Source organism: Anabrus simplex, chromosome 9 (assembly GCF_040414725.1).
Source record: "Anabrus simplex isolate iqAnaSimp1 chromosome 9, ASM4041472v1, whole genome shotgun sequence".
In the NCBI taxonomy this organism is placed as follows: Eukaryota; Metazoa; Arthropoda; class Insecta; order Orthoptera; family Tettigoniidae; genus Anabrus; species Anabrus simplex.
In genome coordinates this window covers 136,044,153-136,064,163 of record NC_090273.1, presented here as the reverse complement: position 1 = coordinate 136,064,163, position 20,011 = coordinate 136,044,153, and the positions used below count along the sequence as shown (strand labels likewise).

General features: G+C 37.4%; 1 protein-coding gene across 1 annotated transcript in view; it reads left to right on the top strand.

The window, feature by feature from the left end:
• LOC136880912 (ninein homolog) overlaps positions 1-20,011 on the top strand; it is a 280,629-nt gene that overhangs the window by 169,391 nt on the left and 91,227 nt on the right. The window contains exons 14-15 of the mRNA XM_068229173.1: positions 318-459; positions 13,986-14,113. Of these exons, the coding sequence (XP_068085274.1) occupies positions 318-459; positions 13,986-14,113 (270 nt within the window). The remainder of the gene's footprint in view (positions 1-317; positions 460-13,985; positions 14,114-20,011) is intronic.

Sequence of the window (20,011 nt, the reverse complement as noted above, 5' to 3'; positions counted from 1 at the left end):
ACAGCATGTGAAGATTATGATGCGTTTCTTAAAACAGATGTATATTTTACTGTATTTAGTTTCAGAGTACATCGTTTTGTAGGATTAATTTCTTATTAATAAAACACAAATTAAAGTTAGGTGTTTTTTTTTCATTTCCCTCCTTAAATTTGGGTGTGTATTATACAGTTGCACGGATTATTCATGTATACATGGCAGTTTGAAGCAACTGCCTTCGTTGAGATATTGGAAATCCTTGAAACTAATTTAAATGTAATTGGTTGCATGAGCTGTGCTTTCAGCTTTGGCCTGCATTATTTGCTTTCCCTCCCGTTCAGGAGAATGAATGCAACAGCAAGTGGACATCGTCAGCTACATCAGGTTGTAATGAGGAGAGCAGCGCAGAACTTGCAAGATTGCGTTTGCGTGTTACGGAGTTAGAACGTGAACTGAAGCTACAGACTGATAGGCTTTTGGTGAGTTAGTTCTTCTACAAGGAGAAGGGTAGGGTTGGATATGGTTGGATCTAAATGCCATACTGCTACTATGTGTTGGGTTTGTGAAGTAGTTTGCATGTAATAGGGAGTCTGTGTGTAGTGTTTTGATTTGTAAACTGTAGAGCAATAAAATATTTATACTTGCAGACAAGAAATCCTTATTTTTTCTTTTTCGAATGAACGAATAGCTCATTCATTTACCCCCTACCACTATGTTATTAATTTATTTTTCCCCCAAGGCAGTCCTTCCTAATTAACAAATTTGGACAGGGCATAATACAAGTTTTCAAGCTGGAAATATAGAATTTGTAAACAGAGTGGCTTACTTCTGCTAGAATACAACTGAAACACGCAATTACCTAGAGCAAGGTTTCACAAAGTATGGTATGTGCATGCTTGGGCTTAATAGCAGGGTATGTAATCTTGTAGGAAGAGAGGAAATATATGATCTTTTGCTAAATTACTTCACTGCTACAGCAGAATTGTTATGAACCCTTGAAGCCAGCATTCAAGTATGATACAAGTACCGGGATAAAGGGTATTAAAATTTACTTGTTGAACAAAATTTCATTATTCAGTTTAATTTGTTTTAAGGCAACATGCAACTTACATACTTTACAAGTCTAATTTTAACTCCGAGTTTGTACTTGCAAGTCTGATAAATGACAGAATTCTTTTTTTATTCTTCTCTCTTGTTTTACCATAGATACATGCTAAACTCCTGCCAGAACCTGTGTAAATAGAATTTGAACTTCATTTTGCATCAGACATTCATATAATGGCTAATAAGCTGTGCAGTCCTTGAAATTACAGGGGTAATTCATAAGTGATGGCAACTGTGCTATTATCTTCCAATAAAACAAAGTACTTCTCAACAATAACACCAAATTGGGTCCAAGCACACGAGCTGATGACAGGGCACAATCAAATTAAATTTAAATAGAAATCATTACCTTTTCTTGCATAAAATGTGAACTCAAAATGACTATATTTCTCCAGATCCACAATGACCCTGAATGTAAGACGACCCCCACTTTGTCCTTCAAAAATTTTCAATGAGGCCCAAGAACTGCTTTAGTAAATCATAATCATACTTATAATTAATTAAAATTTTAATTTGAAGGAAAAATAAACACATACATATATCGCGAAGGCATATCAAATTAAACTACTGTCTTGTCAGTGTTACCAATCTGCCCAATCAAATATGAATGTTACTTTCACAGCTTTTTCAGCAAATTGTTGGAACTCCGTGAGTTTTTCTTCATATGCATCTGGCAGATGTGTGACACTGCATTACTAGCTTGTTGTGATTCAGCATTCTTGTGCACCATTCTTTGTTCATTTGAAAATTCCACAAATTCCTCTTCACTGTGCCACTTGTGAGCCCTCTTCCTTATTTCATCTCATGTGATGACACTTTTCCCTCCTTGCGTTTTTCATGCATATAGTTCACAGTGTCATCTTTGACTTCTTTAAGGGGTCCTTTTTGCTGGTCACTGAATGCTTTTCTTATATAGCACAGGTTTGTAAGCGATCTTTATCTTTATGACAGCGCCGAACATTAGCTTCAATTAAGCCATATTTTTTCGCAGCTGCACAATTGTTTGTGATTTCCATGTGTTTAATTACCATTATCTTAAAACTGACATAATATTATCGGTGTGAACCCGTTGAAAACTTGCCAGTAATACTTGTTCCACGTGTATCTGCAATATAGTGGAGATAGTGTGTTCAGACTTTCCTATTGGCAGCTGTGAGGAGATGGTTTTCCTGTGGCTTCTTGTTTCCTCACTAGGGACTATGATCACTTTCTTTCCAGTCATAACCTATCCTGTGTTACCATCGCCAAGAAATCTGCCAGAGTTGGTGCAACCTTTAAACCACTAACAAGGAAAACAATCCTGTTCGGAAGGCTCAATGGCTTATGATCCATGTAATCGAGATTTGATTCTTTCTTTCTTTTTATTTTTAATTCTTCAGTGGACATAAAATAATCGTATTCCTTGCATAAAAAATATTTTTCATTATATTCTTTTATACTAAAGGATCATTCCATACACTTGTTAAGGGTACTCTGGAGGGAAAATTAGAAAACAGTGCTCTAGGACATTGCAAAATGACTGTATTTCAAACATTCATCACTGTAAACCTGAGAAGAGGAATTGCTTTTACCTCTTGTCATACCCAACTTTATCCTTTCCTTCTTTCCCTATCCCTCATCTCACTGTCTACTCTTTTAACTGTCCCCATGAGGAGTTTATGGGACCAGAAGTTCAGCTTATTTTGATGTTCTTTCCTCTTCATGCTAATAAGTTGCTTATCCCAAGATACATATTTTGTGATGTACAACTCTTTGGTACAGTATGTGTTTTATCACATCCTTGTGACAATAAATCAGTCCCTTTTAACGTATGTTATGCTCGACAGTGCTTCCAAGCTAATATTCTTATGATATATAACCATGGTTAGTAGTTGTCCATTATTAATGGTTTTTGATGTAGATTTATAGTATTTTACAAATTAGTAGGGTAGATAGTTCAGTACAGTATTCCATATTTTTCTCATGAAAATTTGTGTGCTAATGGGTTGATAATAATTGATTATATGCTGTTTGCTTCTATGATAGAAATAAAGCACCTAATATTATTTCTTGTTATTTGAAAAGAAAGTTCAAGAGCATGCTTTTATACTAAATCTCACTAAAGCACTTAACTGTTAATGTTATTTTTAGTTTAATCTAAACCCCTTATAGGACCAACTGACAATATATCGTCAATGCTCACTTCTACAGAAAGAGACTGACTAACTGGCGATATTTTGTTGATGGAATAAATCTAAAACTTTTTAAAATAATTCTTTTACTCCAAATTTTATTTCAATTCCTGTGAAAGAGGATAGTTTTCTTAACATTTTTGGAAAAGATCGTACAGATTGATTTATGAAAGGAGAGCTGAAACATATGCCTTGATCCTTTTCACCACACCACCTGGTAAACAGCTGGGCTTTTTCGATGCTCTCTCTTTAAACTTACCTGGTCCTAAAAGGTTAATGAGCTCAGTGTGTGTGATGCAGATTGTGTGATTCTAACTAGATTGCAATTTCATGAATTTTTTTTGCATGATGCTTCATGAATGATAGTTGAATGGTTATATTTTTATTATTAGTAACCAAATATAGTTTTACTTTTAGTTATAATGTAGAAAAATGGTGGAAACACTACAGTCCAAGAAAAAGTGAAACTTTATCCTGTTGGTCTTTTATATGAATGATTATTGTATGTAAGTTAAAATGAGAGTATTTAAGTTAGATAAATCGTATTTTCTTACATGTAGGACACTGGCTGGTTGGTTGTAAAGGCTCTTCTTTATGTTTCCAGTAAAACTACTCAACTTTTCAATATGTTCATACAAAGCCTACCTCTTTAGTACATCCCTAAATAAACGTGTACAAATAATATTCTTTCCTTCTAATTTTCAGCTGTCATTTTTAATGGGATACCATTTTGAAAATATTCTTTACAAATATTGGTAAATAAAGCTTCATTGACAATAGAAATGACCCATCATGATAACTAGGAGTACTTCATTTTTCTCTTATTATTGGAAATTGGAACATTGAAACTAAGTTCTTTTCAAGTGTAGTGTAATATAATTTAGATAATGCTCATCTGTGAATAATGTATATGAAAAGGAAATTGTATTTCTTTTAGAATCTCTCCTGCTGATGTAATTTGTGTGGTGTGGTTTCTTGGAATTTACTTCTGTGTATAAAAATAATATTGTATACTTTTAAGTTATGTATATATGTGAAAAGAAAGATATAAACCTAAAAAGTTATTGTTTACAGAAACATAAGTATTACAGAGTGGTAGAAAAAATTTGCATTGAAAAGTTCTATATCAGTAGAAAATCTAGGAAATTATAAAAGTCAGCCTTGGTCAGCCATTTCAGTGTAGTGATGTTCTATTACAATTGGTATAGACTATGAACCAAGTAAAGTGGCTGTTCATGAGATGCAGTCAAGAGATGATGAGTTTGAACCCCAGCATTGGAAATCCCTGCCCGAATTAAAAAGAGCTAATTTGCTATGTTGGTTAGTGTGGTACCATTATCAAGAATAGCCTTTGTTTCCTATTTTTGTACCAGACAAACACTGAGGCTCTACCTTAATTGAGGCCTGTTGGGGCTGTACCTTAATTAAGGTCACGATCATTACTTGCCCAGTCCTAGCCCTCTCCTATCCCATCATCACAATACGACCTGTCTGAATCGGTGTGACGTAAAACCAATAGCAACCAGTCTCTCTTCCGTTTGGATCAGTGACCTAGAGGGGTAGGCAGCTTTAAACAACAAGCAAGCAAAGATTCTTTTCCATTTTGTGTAATGCTTCAGAACTTCAGTTGTGTTGCCCTTGGTATCATTGAAATGCATTATTGTTTTGGAGTTTCCTATAGCTGTGAAGAAACAAATCCACATATCAATTCCAGTAGGTTGTTAAAACAAGATGATTCATTTATTTGCTGAAAATTGTTTGAATATTGTTTATATATTTAGTGTCTTTTGATTTTAATATTTTCATAGATCGTTTGTGGGACTTTAAATTAGTAAACATTATAACAGTTTGTCCTTGTCTAAGAAACTCTCAGTGCACAATTCCCTGAACATTAGTAAACAGTAGCAGAATAATCTTCACTTTCCCCTTAAAATGACATTTATTTTATTTTTTCTGGTGAGAGAACTTTTTGTTATGTAATGCTTCATTTTGAAGTTATATTTGGTCTACTGTTTATCTGGAGGCTAGTCCATGGTTAGCACACACAGTTCTGCAGACAGTTTTGTCATAATTTATTTTTATCTCTTTCTAAACCCTCGTCATAAGAAACATTTTCAATATGCTTAATTTTACTGTATGTACTGTAGTAATCCAGTGCACTTTGCTTGATATTTTTCATATACAATATAATAAATTTCAATCTCAGTTGTTCCTAATACCAAAATAAATACTATCGCAACCTAACCACTTTCACACGTTAACTGCAGTAGAGAGCTACCATAACGTTCACAATTATGTAACCATATTATAATATTCTTTTGTGTTGGTTCACTGACTTAATTATTTGACCTTGTGAGTAGATTGGTAAAGGTACCTAAGAGATAGGTAGAGAGAAACACGGTTCCAAAACCTTTTTGGGCACTTAATGACTTTGCCAGTCAGAGAAGTCTGCTGTCATCAAACATGCTACCCATCATGACGGTCAGATTTCTTTTGATGTACATTTGTCATTTGTAAAAAAAAAAAAGCATTTGGCACCTAAAAGCATGAGGTGGTAGAAATTGCTGAATGCCAAAATAATTTCAACAAAGTTGATAACTAACTATATGCTTAGCATATCATAGTTTATAGATGAGTCAGCTTTGATTCTGGAGTACATTTCTAATATGGCTGTCTTGTCTTGAGTCATATTATCTGTAGAGATCTTACACCATTACTCTGATGAAAATCTGAGTAGTACAGAGGGAGGCAACGAAAAGTTACTGAGCTATACGGAGGATGTCGGGGAACATATTGCCCACAATTCACTTTCAATACGGTAGGCCTAAATTATATTAGTTGACAGTTAATTTATGAATTAAGTTGAAAACTGATGTAGGTCTTGCCTTTCATCAAAGCAGAAAAAATTCCAAAAGACTTTGTACCTCCACCTTTGATGTTTTACATATCAGTCGTATTTCATTCTCCAGGGTTTCAAGAGTACATGGATTGTTCTTGTACACTTTCTGTTTTAAGAGTTCCCCACAAATAAAAAATCACTGACACTTAAATCGGTGGGGCCAAAAGAGAAATGTCTCGACTAGATATACCCATACATTGTCCAATACTAGTGTCCCCATACTGATAGCTGATAGCTAACACAAATAATTTTCAATAAGTGTAGGAATCCAACTCTGATAATGCTGGTAACATGCGTTCAATAAGAACTCCACTCTTAAGCTGAACTTACCGCTAACCATGCTTGCTGCACTGCTTGACAGCGCGCTCTATCCCCACCACTCTGGAACAAAGCAAGCATTTCCCCAATCCATCTGCCCGGCAGCACCAATAACTTTTCACAGCCCCTCCCTATAGAATTGAATTGTTGATATTTGTAATACACTATTACACAGGCTGTTCATAAAATAACCCAAATTTGAAAATAATCATTAAAAAGCTTATGTGCAGCCTCATTAACTTTGTTTCCTGTGAACTACTCCCAGTGCATTTTCATTTCAATCTCGTATCCACAAACCCATGTTTCATCACCAGTTGTGATAGTCTTTATGAAGTTCTCATCTTCATTAGTGCATTCCATAAGTTCCAGACGGATGGAAACTTTAAACGTCTCCCACCGGTGCTCTGTGAGGAAATCATGGAACAAGCTTTAAAGCTTTTCAGCACATTTATATTTTCTTGTAAGAATTTTATGTCATTATCCTATCAAGATGTAAAATTCTTCTGCTACTTCCTGAACTGTCAAATGACGTTTAGAATGCATGACATCACAAACTTGTACAACGTCAGCATCATCAGACGACATTGAGGGCTTTCCTGAATGCGGGTCATGATCTGTTGACTGTCAACCATCCTTAAACGACTGGAACCACTCGTAATACTCATACAACTCGTGTACTAATTGTCATAAACTGTCTTCATCATTTGGTACGTCTCCATGGAAGTTTTGCCCAGTTTGTAGTAGAAACAAATGCTGATAACACTGCTGATAATATTTGGACATCTCGATGCATACACAACACACTTGCAAACTAACAGCTGCTGAATAATTTAGAAATGCATAGCAGATGACTCGTTACCAGTATACAGCACCATGTACCAGAAACTGCTAAGACTTTGCATTTGTATTTTGCTATTTTTTGAGCAGTCTTTATTATCATAGTTCCAATATTTTATTGTTGATATTATCTCTTTCAATGACTTCCTTGACACTCTTTGAGTTGTAAAAGTTAAAATATGTAAATTATTATATATAAAATTTGGGAATCATCTTATCAGAATATCTTACTGGCTGGTAACGATCAATTTTACACTTTTTCTTTTTTTCCTACCCCTCTCCCTCCTTATTGATATTGTGCTTTCCCTCCATTATGTTCATTAACAAATGAAATTCATTAAAAATTCTATTTGACTATCGTATGGACTGGATTGCTAAGATATTAGCTCAAAATTTCTGTTTTCTGAAGTAATGTGTTAGAATAATTCCAACTTCCTTTGGAAGTTTTTGGCATAATCTTTTTTCTCCTGTGAGCTCCCTTTTCCTTCCTTTACATTATTTATATTGATGTCACACCATGTTGATCATGAGGAGCTGTAGACCGGTGTGATGAATATTACTCCAACAGCCAGTCTTCAGGATCAACTGACCCTCCCGTAGCATCTGTATTAGAATCTAGAGAAACTGGTAAGTACTCCCATTGGATTGGTATTTGCTTGCAGTTTTTGAAGTTAACAGCATGGAATTGAATGTGGAATGATTTTCTTAATTTAACTATGTATCATATGTTTGCAAGTAAATGGTTTTGTATTCTGTAAGTTGAAATTGGGTGAACTGTAATGTAAATTTAACCTGCAGGTATAACATTATGTACAGTGTATATACCAAATCTCTCAACAGTGAAGGACAGCAGCGACCGGAATAATTGGGGCAATAGTCTTGTTTTTAACACTGTCAACAAGCTTTGCCACTGTAGGATTTAGCTTTGGGAACATTTTATGTATGTATGTATGTATGTATGTTTTTGAATAGTGTTTGAGGAGTAGTTGCTGTATTATCAGTTAAATAGAGGCCTTTCAAAATAGTAATTCCATGCTACCAATGACAGCAGCCAGTCATATCACTGCTTTCCATTTTCAGTAGAGAGAATTAGAATGTGCACTGCATTTTTATTTTTATTATTAACCTCAATATACAGGTGAGCCATTAGTCACCCTACCACTGCTTACTTATCTACAAATATTATGGGTCTTTTTGAGCTCTGTTATGGTCTCTGTGCATTTGAATACATCTCCAGATCCTTCTCGATATCTTACATAACATCTGTAGTGTTACGTTTGCTAAGGCAGCTCTCGCAGCATCTGTTAGTCCATCTCCAATATATCACCACAGGCTGTTGTCATGTGTGGTCAAATTGCGACTTCTTGGAGGTGATGTTGGGATCCAACAGCCAACATTCACCTTCTTGAAAAGTTGTTGTTTAAGAAATCGTGAACGTATAATGTGAAATTGGCCAGCACCCCATCTTAATGTAACCTCGCCAGATACATTACCCTTCTTTCAGTTAGTTCGAGTAGTAACCAATCTCAGAGCATCTTTAGATAGGTTGTTTCATTAACAGACCCTTCAAAAGAGTGTGGCCCAACAACATAATTTGTAGCAACTCCTACCCACAACATAACATGGTGGATTGCATTCCAACTCCAGTGAGAAATGTGGATTCTCCCTAGCCCAAAACGTGATACTCCTACAGCAATTGCTGCATTAGATTGCACTCTCATCACTAAAGAGAACATGTTGCTGTGATATGGGTGGAAACTGGGTAAGTAATAGAGCAATTTTAGCTACTTTTGTTCATATTGCCTTCACTAAGTTCATTGATTAAAGAAAGGTCTCAGGTTTAATTTCTTCTCCGTGTGATGGCTCATTTTTGAACGTGGCATTACCTGTTTATGTATCGGCTTACAAGTTGATCATTCAAGAGATTCAGCAAATTGAGGACATAGTGAATCTGATGACTGGTCGACCACTTCAAGAACTGCCTTTGACTCTGCCAGAACCGAACGTCCATTTCTCAAACTAATAGTATTGCTTTTCTTGGAGGTGGCTTCCCAAATCTCAGTCTGAAATGTGTCATAATTTGTTGCATTTTCTGCCCTGTGTGCAGTCTTTCATGAACCCAAACACTCACAACTACAACACACTCTTCGATCGAATAATTACTCATATCTGCCAACTTGCCCTAATTGCACTATCATGATATTCAGCTGCTTGTTACTGACACTGCTACCAACTTCTTCCTCTTCTTCCTCTTCTACTTCTTGGCCTTTGTCCTGCTGGTACAGGGTTCTGTCTATGGTACACCACTTACGATGTCAATTGTACAAAAATTGATCTTCCCCAGATACAGGTATGGTGTCTTGCCAACGCTATTTCGGCTTTCCCTCTGGTCGATGCCTATCAGTTTTAAAGTTGTGTGTGATACTGGCTACAGTAGATGGTGTTGCTCGTAAGGAGTGGCCATACCTCTGAAGACACTTTTTATTCATAAAGTTTTTAATGGATAAATACAACACACTCCTCCTGCTGCATGTCATCATTGGTAGTATTGTCAAGGCTGTGAAGCCCAGTGTCCGGCACCACATTCACATCTGCATAATATGGAGCTGGTTCTCTGTGATCTCAGTTGCTGGTCATCACATGGCTTCATACAGTACAAATCACTGTTCGAAGTTTTTGGACTTTAGGTGGACTAGGATTTTCCTGTCACAGAGCATCCCAGTACATGTTTTCCAGTGCATGCAATCAGCCCACATCTTGCTGTTGATCACACCTTGCCACAGATGTTTTTATTGTTACCAAAGTATAATTATTTTTCACAAGATGGTGTTCTAGTTATGTCTGTCTGTTAGGTCAGGTCTGTTAGGTCATCAGCCCAGAGGCTGGTTGGATCCTCATATAGCACCACCAAAGGTTATGCGGTTATAAGGAAACCGCAAAAACCAATGGCAGCACCAAAATGAGGCGTACTAGGCAAGCCGAGGAGCGAGGTAGTTTGCCATTGCTTTCCTCACTGGGTCAGAAAGTGCTATTGCAGCACGACTGACCCTATGAGCAACACCTTTCATAACACTCAGATGCACTAGCCGTGCTCTGAATGTCATTACTTAGCACCACCCATACCCCAGCAGCTTCCATATTGTCACAGCCATGGATGAGACTGGGACTTTGGTGAAAGCTACACTTTATTCTGGCCTAAGTGATGTAAATAAGTCAAATAATAATATATATGTTGTGGTAATAAGTAGGGGGTATTGTGACTTATAGCCCACTCTGTAGGTAGCAAATTTTCAGTATTTATTAGATTATCAGAATAGTTCTTTATTCCTTTGTGAATAACGGATTTCTATCATTGTAATACTGAAAGAAAATTTGATGAAAATTTCTTCTTTCAGTTTTTAAGACAGAATTGTTTTCAGTGTAAATCTGGTGATTGGGAGATCACTTGGGCAGTTTGATATAATAATGCACATAAAATTTATGTTTTTGCCTATTTGCTTTGTTACAATTTATGCTGATGACAATTTATTCAGATAAAGAGTTCGTGATCAAAGCAATGTAAAGCTGATTTATGTTTGTCTGCAGTGAAAATATAATGTTTCTTTTGTATCTCTGTGCTTAGGAAGACAGTATAGAAGTATACCAAGATATCTAACATCTTATCACAGTTTTGGTGTGAGAAATGAAGTAAAGATGAGCTTTCAATGCCTTCGACATTTTTCCTTGTGTGTTTCAATTTGAGATATTACCTATTGGCTATTAACCAAGGGAGTGACTATGTGGTTTGAGTTACATAGCTATCAGCTTGCATTTGGATGATAATGGGTTCGAACCCCACTGTCAGCAACCTTTAATATGGTTTTCCATGGTTTCCCATTTTCACACCAGGCAAATGCTGGGGCTGTCACATAATTTGGGCCACGAGCACTTCCTTCCCTCTCGTAGCCGTTTCTATCGCATTGTCGTCGTAAGGTCTGTGTAACATTAAAAAGTTTGTAATAAAAGACATTACCTGTTATATTATCCAATACTTTAACGTTTAATAGTGATCTGTTCTCAGCGTTATTTCATATTAAGTAAAGCGAAGCATGGACCTGTGGGAAGAAAATCAATGAATGTGAAATAGAAAACCCCAGTACCTGCAAAACAATAGGTACAAAATTAATTTGACACATCATTCAATGTTTTTAACACCATTATTGCAGTTTTTTGCTCTACAGGCTTTAACGACAATTGCCAAGCAAGTCCTGTTACGTATGACCCCTTTCCCTATCACCCACCATATGAAAGCACGTAAATGCACCCAGGTAATATTTCATTTGTATGTATTGACTGTTTGCCGTTCCCTGTTTAAGGGCACCAGCCCGGCTGGAATTACTGTGTTTTCTGACAGGGGGCATTTAAATCCCAATAGATGCAGCAGCATAAATGTCACCCTTCAAAGAAAACAATAAAGAAGTCAGATGAATAAAGATATGATTGTAATTTCTTTTGCATTTTGTTTCTAAATGATCAATACATATATATTTCTATTCACCCTAATTTTGAATCTAAATATTGCCCAAGTTTCCTAAACCAATTCAGTGTCATTGCCTGCCTTACTAACGGGAACACTCAAAAGTCTCGTAGGAAATAATCATCACATTTCTGGTTTTAAATATATATATATATATATATATATATATATACATATACACTGTAAAACTTATGCCCTTATATCGTCTGTGTAATGTTTTGCCAGGTAGTATCAACAGTACCTGTTCTTCTTTGTAAATATTTGGCATGGATAAAATTCCCATCCCACAAATAATTTTTAAAATATTTTTCTGAACTTTTGGAAGGTAAATCATGGATTTAAACCAGCATTGTTTTCCCATATTTCCAGTTCATTATAACGATTATCATAATATTACTAGTAATGTTTCCCTGTAGAGGGGCTGCCTGGCCGTGGCGGTAAAGGCATGCTCGGTTCGTCCGGAAGGACGTGGGTTCGAATCTCCGTCAGGAAGTCGTACAATTTAAGAAAAGAGGTTTCCACTTCCGGAGATGCGTATGGCCCTGAGGTTCACTCAGCCTACACCAAAAATGAGTACCAGGTTAATTCCTGGGGACAAAGGTGTCCGGGCGTAGAGCTAACCATTCTACCCCATCACGCGCCGAGGTTAACAATGGTGGAAGCCTTTACCTTCCACTCCTCCAAGGGCCTTTATAGCCTGTACGGAGGTGAATTTGCTTTGCTTTGCTTTTGTTTCCCTGTAGCCCTGTCCATCATTCTTTACACATTATTTGTTCACATTTTTCACGATTCCCGGAATCATTATCACTACTGCTTGTGAAATACATAGAGGAAAGACTATCAACTGGGTGCTGAAAGCTTGTCGAGTCATGGGAATGCACTGTTGTTTCGTGATTCCCTTCAGTATTTCTGTCAGTACACTTCTAATGACTGCATGTGTGACGAGAATTTTGGAGCATTCAGCACGGCAAGCGAGTCATAAAACTCGAGCACTCTGGAACGCTAGGAACTTCATAGTGTTAAGTCCTCAGCCCAGAGGCTGGTTCAATCATCTCCAGCCCCATCATTAGCTGTTGTAAATAGCGTGGGTGTAATTGAAGAGGTATGCTAGGGAAATGAGGAGTAAGGTAACTTCCTGATGCTTTTCTCACCGAGCCAGGTGGCGCTATAATATATCAACGTGCTAAGCCCACCAAAATGTATGTACTAACTAGCCATATAACTAATTTCACAACTGGAAAGCCCTAAGGAGCTTGAAAGTGTTTCTAATATTTTCAGTTGATAAAATTAAATTATGGTTTCTGTTTGGGAACTTTACTTTGAGACAGTAAAATAGATTCAGTGCTTCTCAGGTTCTGAAGAATACTTGGACAATAGCTGAAAGGCTCGGAAAATGTGGACCAACATGACCCTCTGGGAGAAGATATATAATTTGTTTAAAAGAAACATTAAACTTCTCATTTTTTGGACAATTTTGTGTGTCATTACTATTATTATTATTATTATTATTATTATTATTATTATTATTATTATTATTATTCTTGGCTGAGTGGCTCAGACAGTTGGGGCGCTGGCCTTCTGACTCCAACTTGACAGGTTCAATCCTGGCTCAGTCCAACTCCGTGGCTAACTGATTAGTGCTCTGGGTTTTGGTCCAAGGGGTCCTGGGTTTGATTCCTGGCCAGGGTGGGGATTTTATATTGGTTAATTCCTCTGGCCATGGGCTGTAGCGCACTCAGCATTAGATTTCATCCGAAGGAGAACCCTATCATCACAGATGTGCAGGTCCCTCATTGACATCAACTCAGATGAACCTGCACCAGACCTCTTCAGAGGCCACATGCCATAATATTACAGCATCTAAAAGATTTCTGGTGGCACATTTGGTGTTTACCCAACAAAATGAATTAAAGATGCTCAGCAGAGATCCGATTTGCTGCCATCTGGTAAAGTAAAACAGAACATCTAAATCGAAATACAGGTAGCGTAAATGGTATCAAATCAAAATGCCTGCACATTATAGTTGAGGCCATTCATAAATGAATTAATAATGCAGTCTATGACAGTACAGTACATTGTGACTTTCAGCAAAGGATGTTACCATTATTTCATAAGATGGAATAATCCTTTTGGTAGTCTGTATTTTCTTATGTGTTTGCTGTAGCTTTTACTGTCAAATATATAAGAATATTAGAGAAAGGATTTACTGCAGTAACTACGCAGAAGAGGACACAAGCAGGACCAAATCGTCATTGCCTGATTCAGTTGCGGGAGCGAAGTTCTGACCCATGTGTACTGGGCCAAAGAAGATAAAAAGAAATGCAGAATATGCAGACAAAATGAAGAAACAAGGAGACAGCTGTTATACGAGTGTACGTGGATAAAGAGGAAAGAAGAATTCATCAAGAGGACATATTGTATGAATGAGGGGCAGAGAAATGTGAACAAGAGAAATCTTAAACAAACAGGGGAAAAAATCATTGTATAAATTCTTACAATTTTTTTAATATATAAGCATCACGTATTAGTTAAGGATTGTATGTGCCGAATTTCATTCAGTGTATTTTCTGTGTTAACATTTTAATTGGAATATTTTCAATACCAAAAAGCAAGAAATAAAACTACTACTACTACTACTACTACTACTACTACTACTACTAAAAGAGAAGTCTTTGTTCCTTCCTTTCATCTTCCAAGCATTTTTTTAAAGCTGAGAAGTACTGACGTGCTTTGGCCTATTAATGTTAAGAATGCAGTAATCTACTTGATAGGTGAAATATTACTTGGTCACATACAGGGTCGGTCTTACAAACCCAGAGTGAGCGCATGGTGTTTGTACTCTGCGCTACAGCAGCTGCCTCAGCCCAATTTACGTCACGTGCTGTGTGTATACAATCTTATATGAAATCTTACCTTATAAAAGATGCTGGAAGTGTCATCCTTCATAATGAGGGACTTCATAAACACCATTAGGATTTTCTGTACACCAGTAGCAAGAGTTATGACTGTTCACACATCCATTAAGATGAAACTAGGCCTCATCGGAAAAAAAAACACAAGCTGTGGGTCGAGTAAACGATCATTCAGTGATGCAAGATACCACTCACAATATCTCATTCTTGTGGCTGGATCAGCAGGTTTTAAACAATGGGCGCATGTAAACCTGTACGGTTTGAGGTGTAACAGTTTTGTTGCTCTGTGTGCAGAAGAAACCGAAACCCCTACATGTGGTGGGTGTCGTGTTACTGTCGGTGAAGATTGTTAATTAGATTCGCACCAATGTCTCCTAGCTTTTCGTCTGTTAAAACTTTCATATGCGCGAATGTTTTTTATTGAGCACTGAGCCAGTAGTTCCAAATTTATTTTCAATTCCATGAATCTGTGAAGATTGCACTTCACCAGGAAATTGCTGAACAAAAGCATCGCATACCTGTCGAGCCGACTCATACTTAAAATAACTTTTACGTACGAAAATACGGTGTTGCAATGATGTCTCACCCTGTTAACAGCTGAGATTCAGACTGGCTATTGATGCTAGGTCAAATACGTGCATGCTCCTTACAAGGTCAGATCTATGCGCGCGCCTTCCGTACAGCTCCTTAGGTCTCGGAGAGTAGAAACGTCGCTGGATGGTCTGGGTTTATAAGAGACGCTGTATATGGACTCCAGTGTGGTAAGTTGTAGCGTAGAAATTTCTGATTAAAGAGCTCTGTATTCAATTATTGTTGTGAAAGCTTGCAGTACAAAGAACTGCAATAATGGTACTAGAAATGTAGAACAATGTCTATAAGCTAAACAAATTTCTTTAGCAAATTTTTCATTGTACCATTGTTTTGTGTTTTGCATTATGTAATTTTGTTTCTTCCTGTAATCATTGGTTATTGTTTTGCTTTGTCTTATTTAATTAGAATTATTCTTGAGAATACATTGCTGTTTCATATTAAAATAATTATGGTATAATAATGTCTTGTCCTGAAATATACAAGGAAAATATCCAAAACTCTAAACCCCACCATTCCTCAACAAATGTTATGTATGCCTCCCCCTATGGCTAGTTATAGCTTTTATTACAAGACTAGCAAGTATAAATAGATTAATTTAAGGGATTGGAGGTGTTGAGTAAAGATCAAACATCAGAAACCATCTAGACATTTCTGGCAATCTAGATGACTTATAATCTCTGTAATGTGATTAGTAGCAGACAGTATAAGGAATACAACAGAGATAACAGTCAGCCTGACTTTTTAAGGAAGTCATTGTTTTGCAGGATCATACAGTAAAAAAAGGTTTGCTAAATAGTTTTATTAGCTCAGCATAGAGGTGGTGGGTGTCATGTTACTGTTGGTGAATGTTGCTAATTAGATTATTAGACCTGTGTCAACTGTGGAGGTAAGAGAAATAAAAGAGCAAAAGCAGTTGATAATATTCATCATTTCAGCATGAGTTGATTAACTACAGTTCTCAAGTTGTATTAGTTATTACATGGTGACTGGCAATAACTGAAAAACTGAAATTGTAAACAGAAAACAATTTTATTCTGAGTTTAAAGCTAAATTTATCAGAAGGGCTCTCCATTACCATTGTAAGTTTCATCAGCAGTATTCAGTGTTGAATGTGTATGTAGTGTCAGCGAAGTAGTCTTTAGCTCTGATTGCAAATGTAAACAAATACTTATGTAGTTATACTCCTTGCAACCAAAATAGATTTGAAGAAAATGAAGTGTACAGTGTGTAGGTGTACCATCAGCAAGGAAGCATTGTCATCCTGCTGTGAGTGTGGTATTGAAAGTTAGGTTATTGTGAGAACGGCGATGTTAAAGTCTGCATTTACTAAGCGAGTAGCTGTGTGGTTTGGATCTATAACTGTCAGCGTTCATTTGGGAGATAGTGAGTTTCACAGCCCTGAAGATGGTTTTCCGTGTTTCCCATTTTCACACTAGGCAAATGCTGGGGCTGTGCCTTTATTAAGGCCACAGTCGCTTCCTTCCCACTCCTAGCCCTTTCCTATCCTGTTGTCTCCATAAGATCTATCTGTGTTGGTGCGGCATAAAGCAAATAGTAAAAAATAAAATCTGCATAGTAGTCATTAGACTATAGTTGAAGGGCATTGGTAATTATAAAAGTGAACTTACTGAAAGTTACTGTTGGCCAGTACTCTTGTAGAGTATGGAGGCATGTACGCTAAATTCTTCCTTTTTCACAACGAGCATTACAATAGCCAGACTTTGTGCACTCTTGTAGCCCCAACATAAGGGTGGTGACAGAAATTTAATCGTTTAATATATAATGTTGTTTAACGAATAAAGACTTCATTGAACTAGGAACACCAGATCTACTTGAATGGAATTAAATCAGAATAGTCCAAACATGAGGATTTGAGGAAGGAGAACAGGAACCTATGCGAGGTAAATGGTCAGAGGAACGGAAACTTGCACAGTACTTGAGAGTGAAGAACTACTGGACAAGGAGGAAGATCAAAAAAATGTTGGTTCGATGTGGTCCTAGGTGACCTGTTTGTGAAGAAGAAGAAGAAGAAGAGTTTATGGACACTGCCTTGCAGCAAGAATTTTTAAATCTTAGCAAATGTCTGCTGTACTATTATGATAGTTCACTGAAAGAAACATTCAAATTACTGAACCTGGGAATATGGTGGGTATTTTGTTTATCTGATCCATTTTATTGTAAATTTGATTTTTACAGCATTTTCTAAATAAATTCTGAATTTCTGTGACTACAAGTTATGTATAATATGCTTGCTATAGTCTGCAATGTCATGCTGGTGTTGGCTGTAATCTCTTGTGATCTCGTTATTTTCAGATCCTTTCCTGAAATAGCTGTGTAATATGGCATCTCAACTGTTCTTCAACATGTTATTTTTCCAAAGTTATGCTTTATGCTTGTGTAAATTGAACTGTTAAATGGATGGTTGGTTGGTCTCTTACTGTGATGTGCTGGGCTGCAAATGGTTTTATTGATGTGGTTATTATTCTCATTGCACGATTGGTGGAGTCATTTTCTTTTCTCACTTTGTTGGAAATCTAATTAATTACAGCCCTGATGTGCCCACTGTTCAGTTTATATCTACCTCACAGGATGAATCTAAAGCTGATGAGATTTTATTTCTGGTATCCCTTTCAAATAATAGACCATCAATTATTCATTAGTTCATATAAAAGACTACTAGGTTTCAAAACAATGAGGATTAATAATGCTGGTTACAGTTTCTAAGTAATTGAGATATACAGTGTCAGGCTGAGTAGCTCAGATGATAGAATGCTGGCCTTTTGAACTCAAGCTGGTGGGTTCGATCCTGCCTCAGTTCAGTGGTATTTGAAAGTGCTTAAATGCACCAGCCTTATGTTAGATTTATTGGCACATAAAAGAACTCCTGCAGAACAAAATTCTGTCATCTCGGAAATCCTTTGAAATAGTAAAACCAGTAACGAAACGAAAATCCACAGCCTGTTTCCAGTCATTCGACCGGGTCAGGAATGGAATGAATGATGCCCCCATCTAGCAGCGATGATAGGAAAATGTGCCAGCTGCCGTAGCCTGTCGCACTCCTCTGGGGCAATGATAAATGACTGACAGATGAGATGAGATGTTGATGGTGATTGTTGCTGGAATGAAAGATGACACGGAAAATCGGAGTACCCAGAGAAAAACCTGTCCCGCCTCTGCTTTGTCCAGCACAAGTCTCACATGGAGTGACCGGGATTTGATCCACGGAACCCAGCGGTGAGAGACCAACGCGCTGCCGCCTGAACCACGGAGACATTCATGTTGAGAGTGAGGTGATTGTGGAAGTTGATAGTAGAATAATAATAATCATATGGCCTCAGCTGCTGTGTTGCAGGCATTTTGATTTGTTGCCATCTAGGCTTCCTGAGCATCAATTTTTATGTTCCATTTTACTCTACCAGATGGCTGAGTAAATTTGATCTCTCTTGGGCAGTCTATAGCTGAGTTTTAATTGCTTTTGTCGGGTAAACACCAAATGTGTCACCAGAGATCTTTTACATGCCGACTTCTTACGACTTAGAGTATCAAATGCTCTTTATTCTGCCTAGAGTATCAAACGCTCTTTATTCTGCCCAAGAATCTTACTACGTCTGCAGGGTTTGAACCAACGATCTCGGCATCCAGAGGCTGACACATTACCACTGATCCAGAATGTGTAGTTGAGGTTGCTGGAGGCAGATAGGGCTGTAATCATTCAGTCTTAAATGTTCATGGTTTAGATTAATTATATTGAAAGGAATAGATTGGCAGAATGGGATTCAATTGGGTTATAACATTAAAATGTACATGGAGAAACAGCCGAAGAGCAGCGACTTACTGTGATAGTACGCATGGATGGAGTACACATAAAAGAAAGACGTGGATTCAGAACTTCCAGCTGCAGCCTTTATCGGTGGTGGCTAACATAAGAATAGCCCGCCTGGTGACCATCATCACTATGGCATTAGATTTTTATAGTCTAACACTGTGATTAGCCTGTTCGAGTGCCTTTTGTGGGGGGAAAAAATCACCATCGGAATGTTGGCTGGCAGGGTAGGAAAGATGGTGGTATGGATTTTTATTCACTATATTACATACCAAAAGCCTGGATTCAGTTCATATAGAGTGAAGACGTATGACACTGGTGATGATGATTCGTCCATCAGATGAGAACGTTAAGCCTTGAGCAGACCTCTTGGTGTTATTCAACTGGAGTGTCGACACTGGCAAAACTCAAAACTACATTTAAATTCTAGCCAGATTGTGGATTAGACTTGATATTATTTGATTGGCATAGCTGCAGTAAAAGCAAAGCAAAGCAAAGCAAAGCAAAGCAAAGCAAAGCAAAGTCATTTCCGTACAGGCCATGAAGGCCCTTAGAGGGGGTGGAAGGTAAAGGCTTCTGGCATCCTTAAGCGCGGCACTTGATGGGGTAGAGTGGTTAGCTCTACGCCCGGCCGCCTTTGCCTCCAGGAATTAACCTGGTACTCATTTTTGGTGTAGGCTGAGTGAACCTCAGGGCCATGTGCACCTCCGGAAGTGGAAATCTCGTTTCTTAAATTTTACGACTTCCTGACGGGGATTCAAACCCACGTCCTTCTGGGCGAACCGAGCACGCCTTTACCACCTCAGCCAGGCAGCCCCTATAGCTGCAGTAAGGGGACAAAAACCATACAAGGAATAATAATAA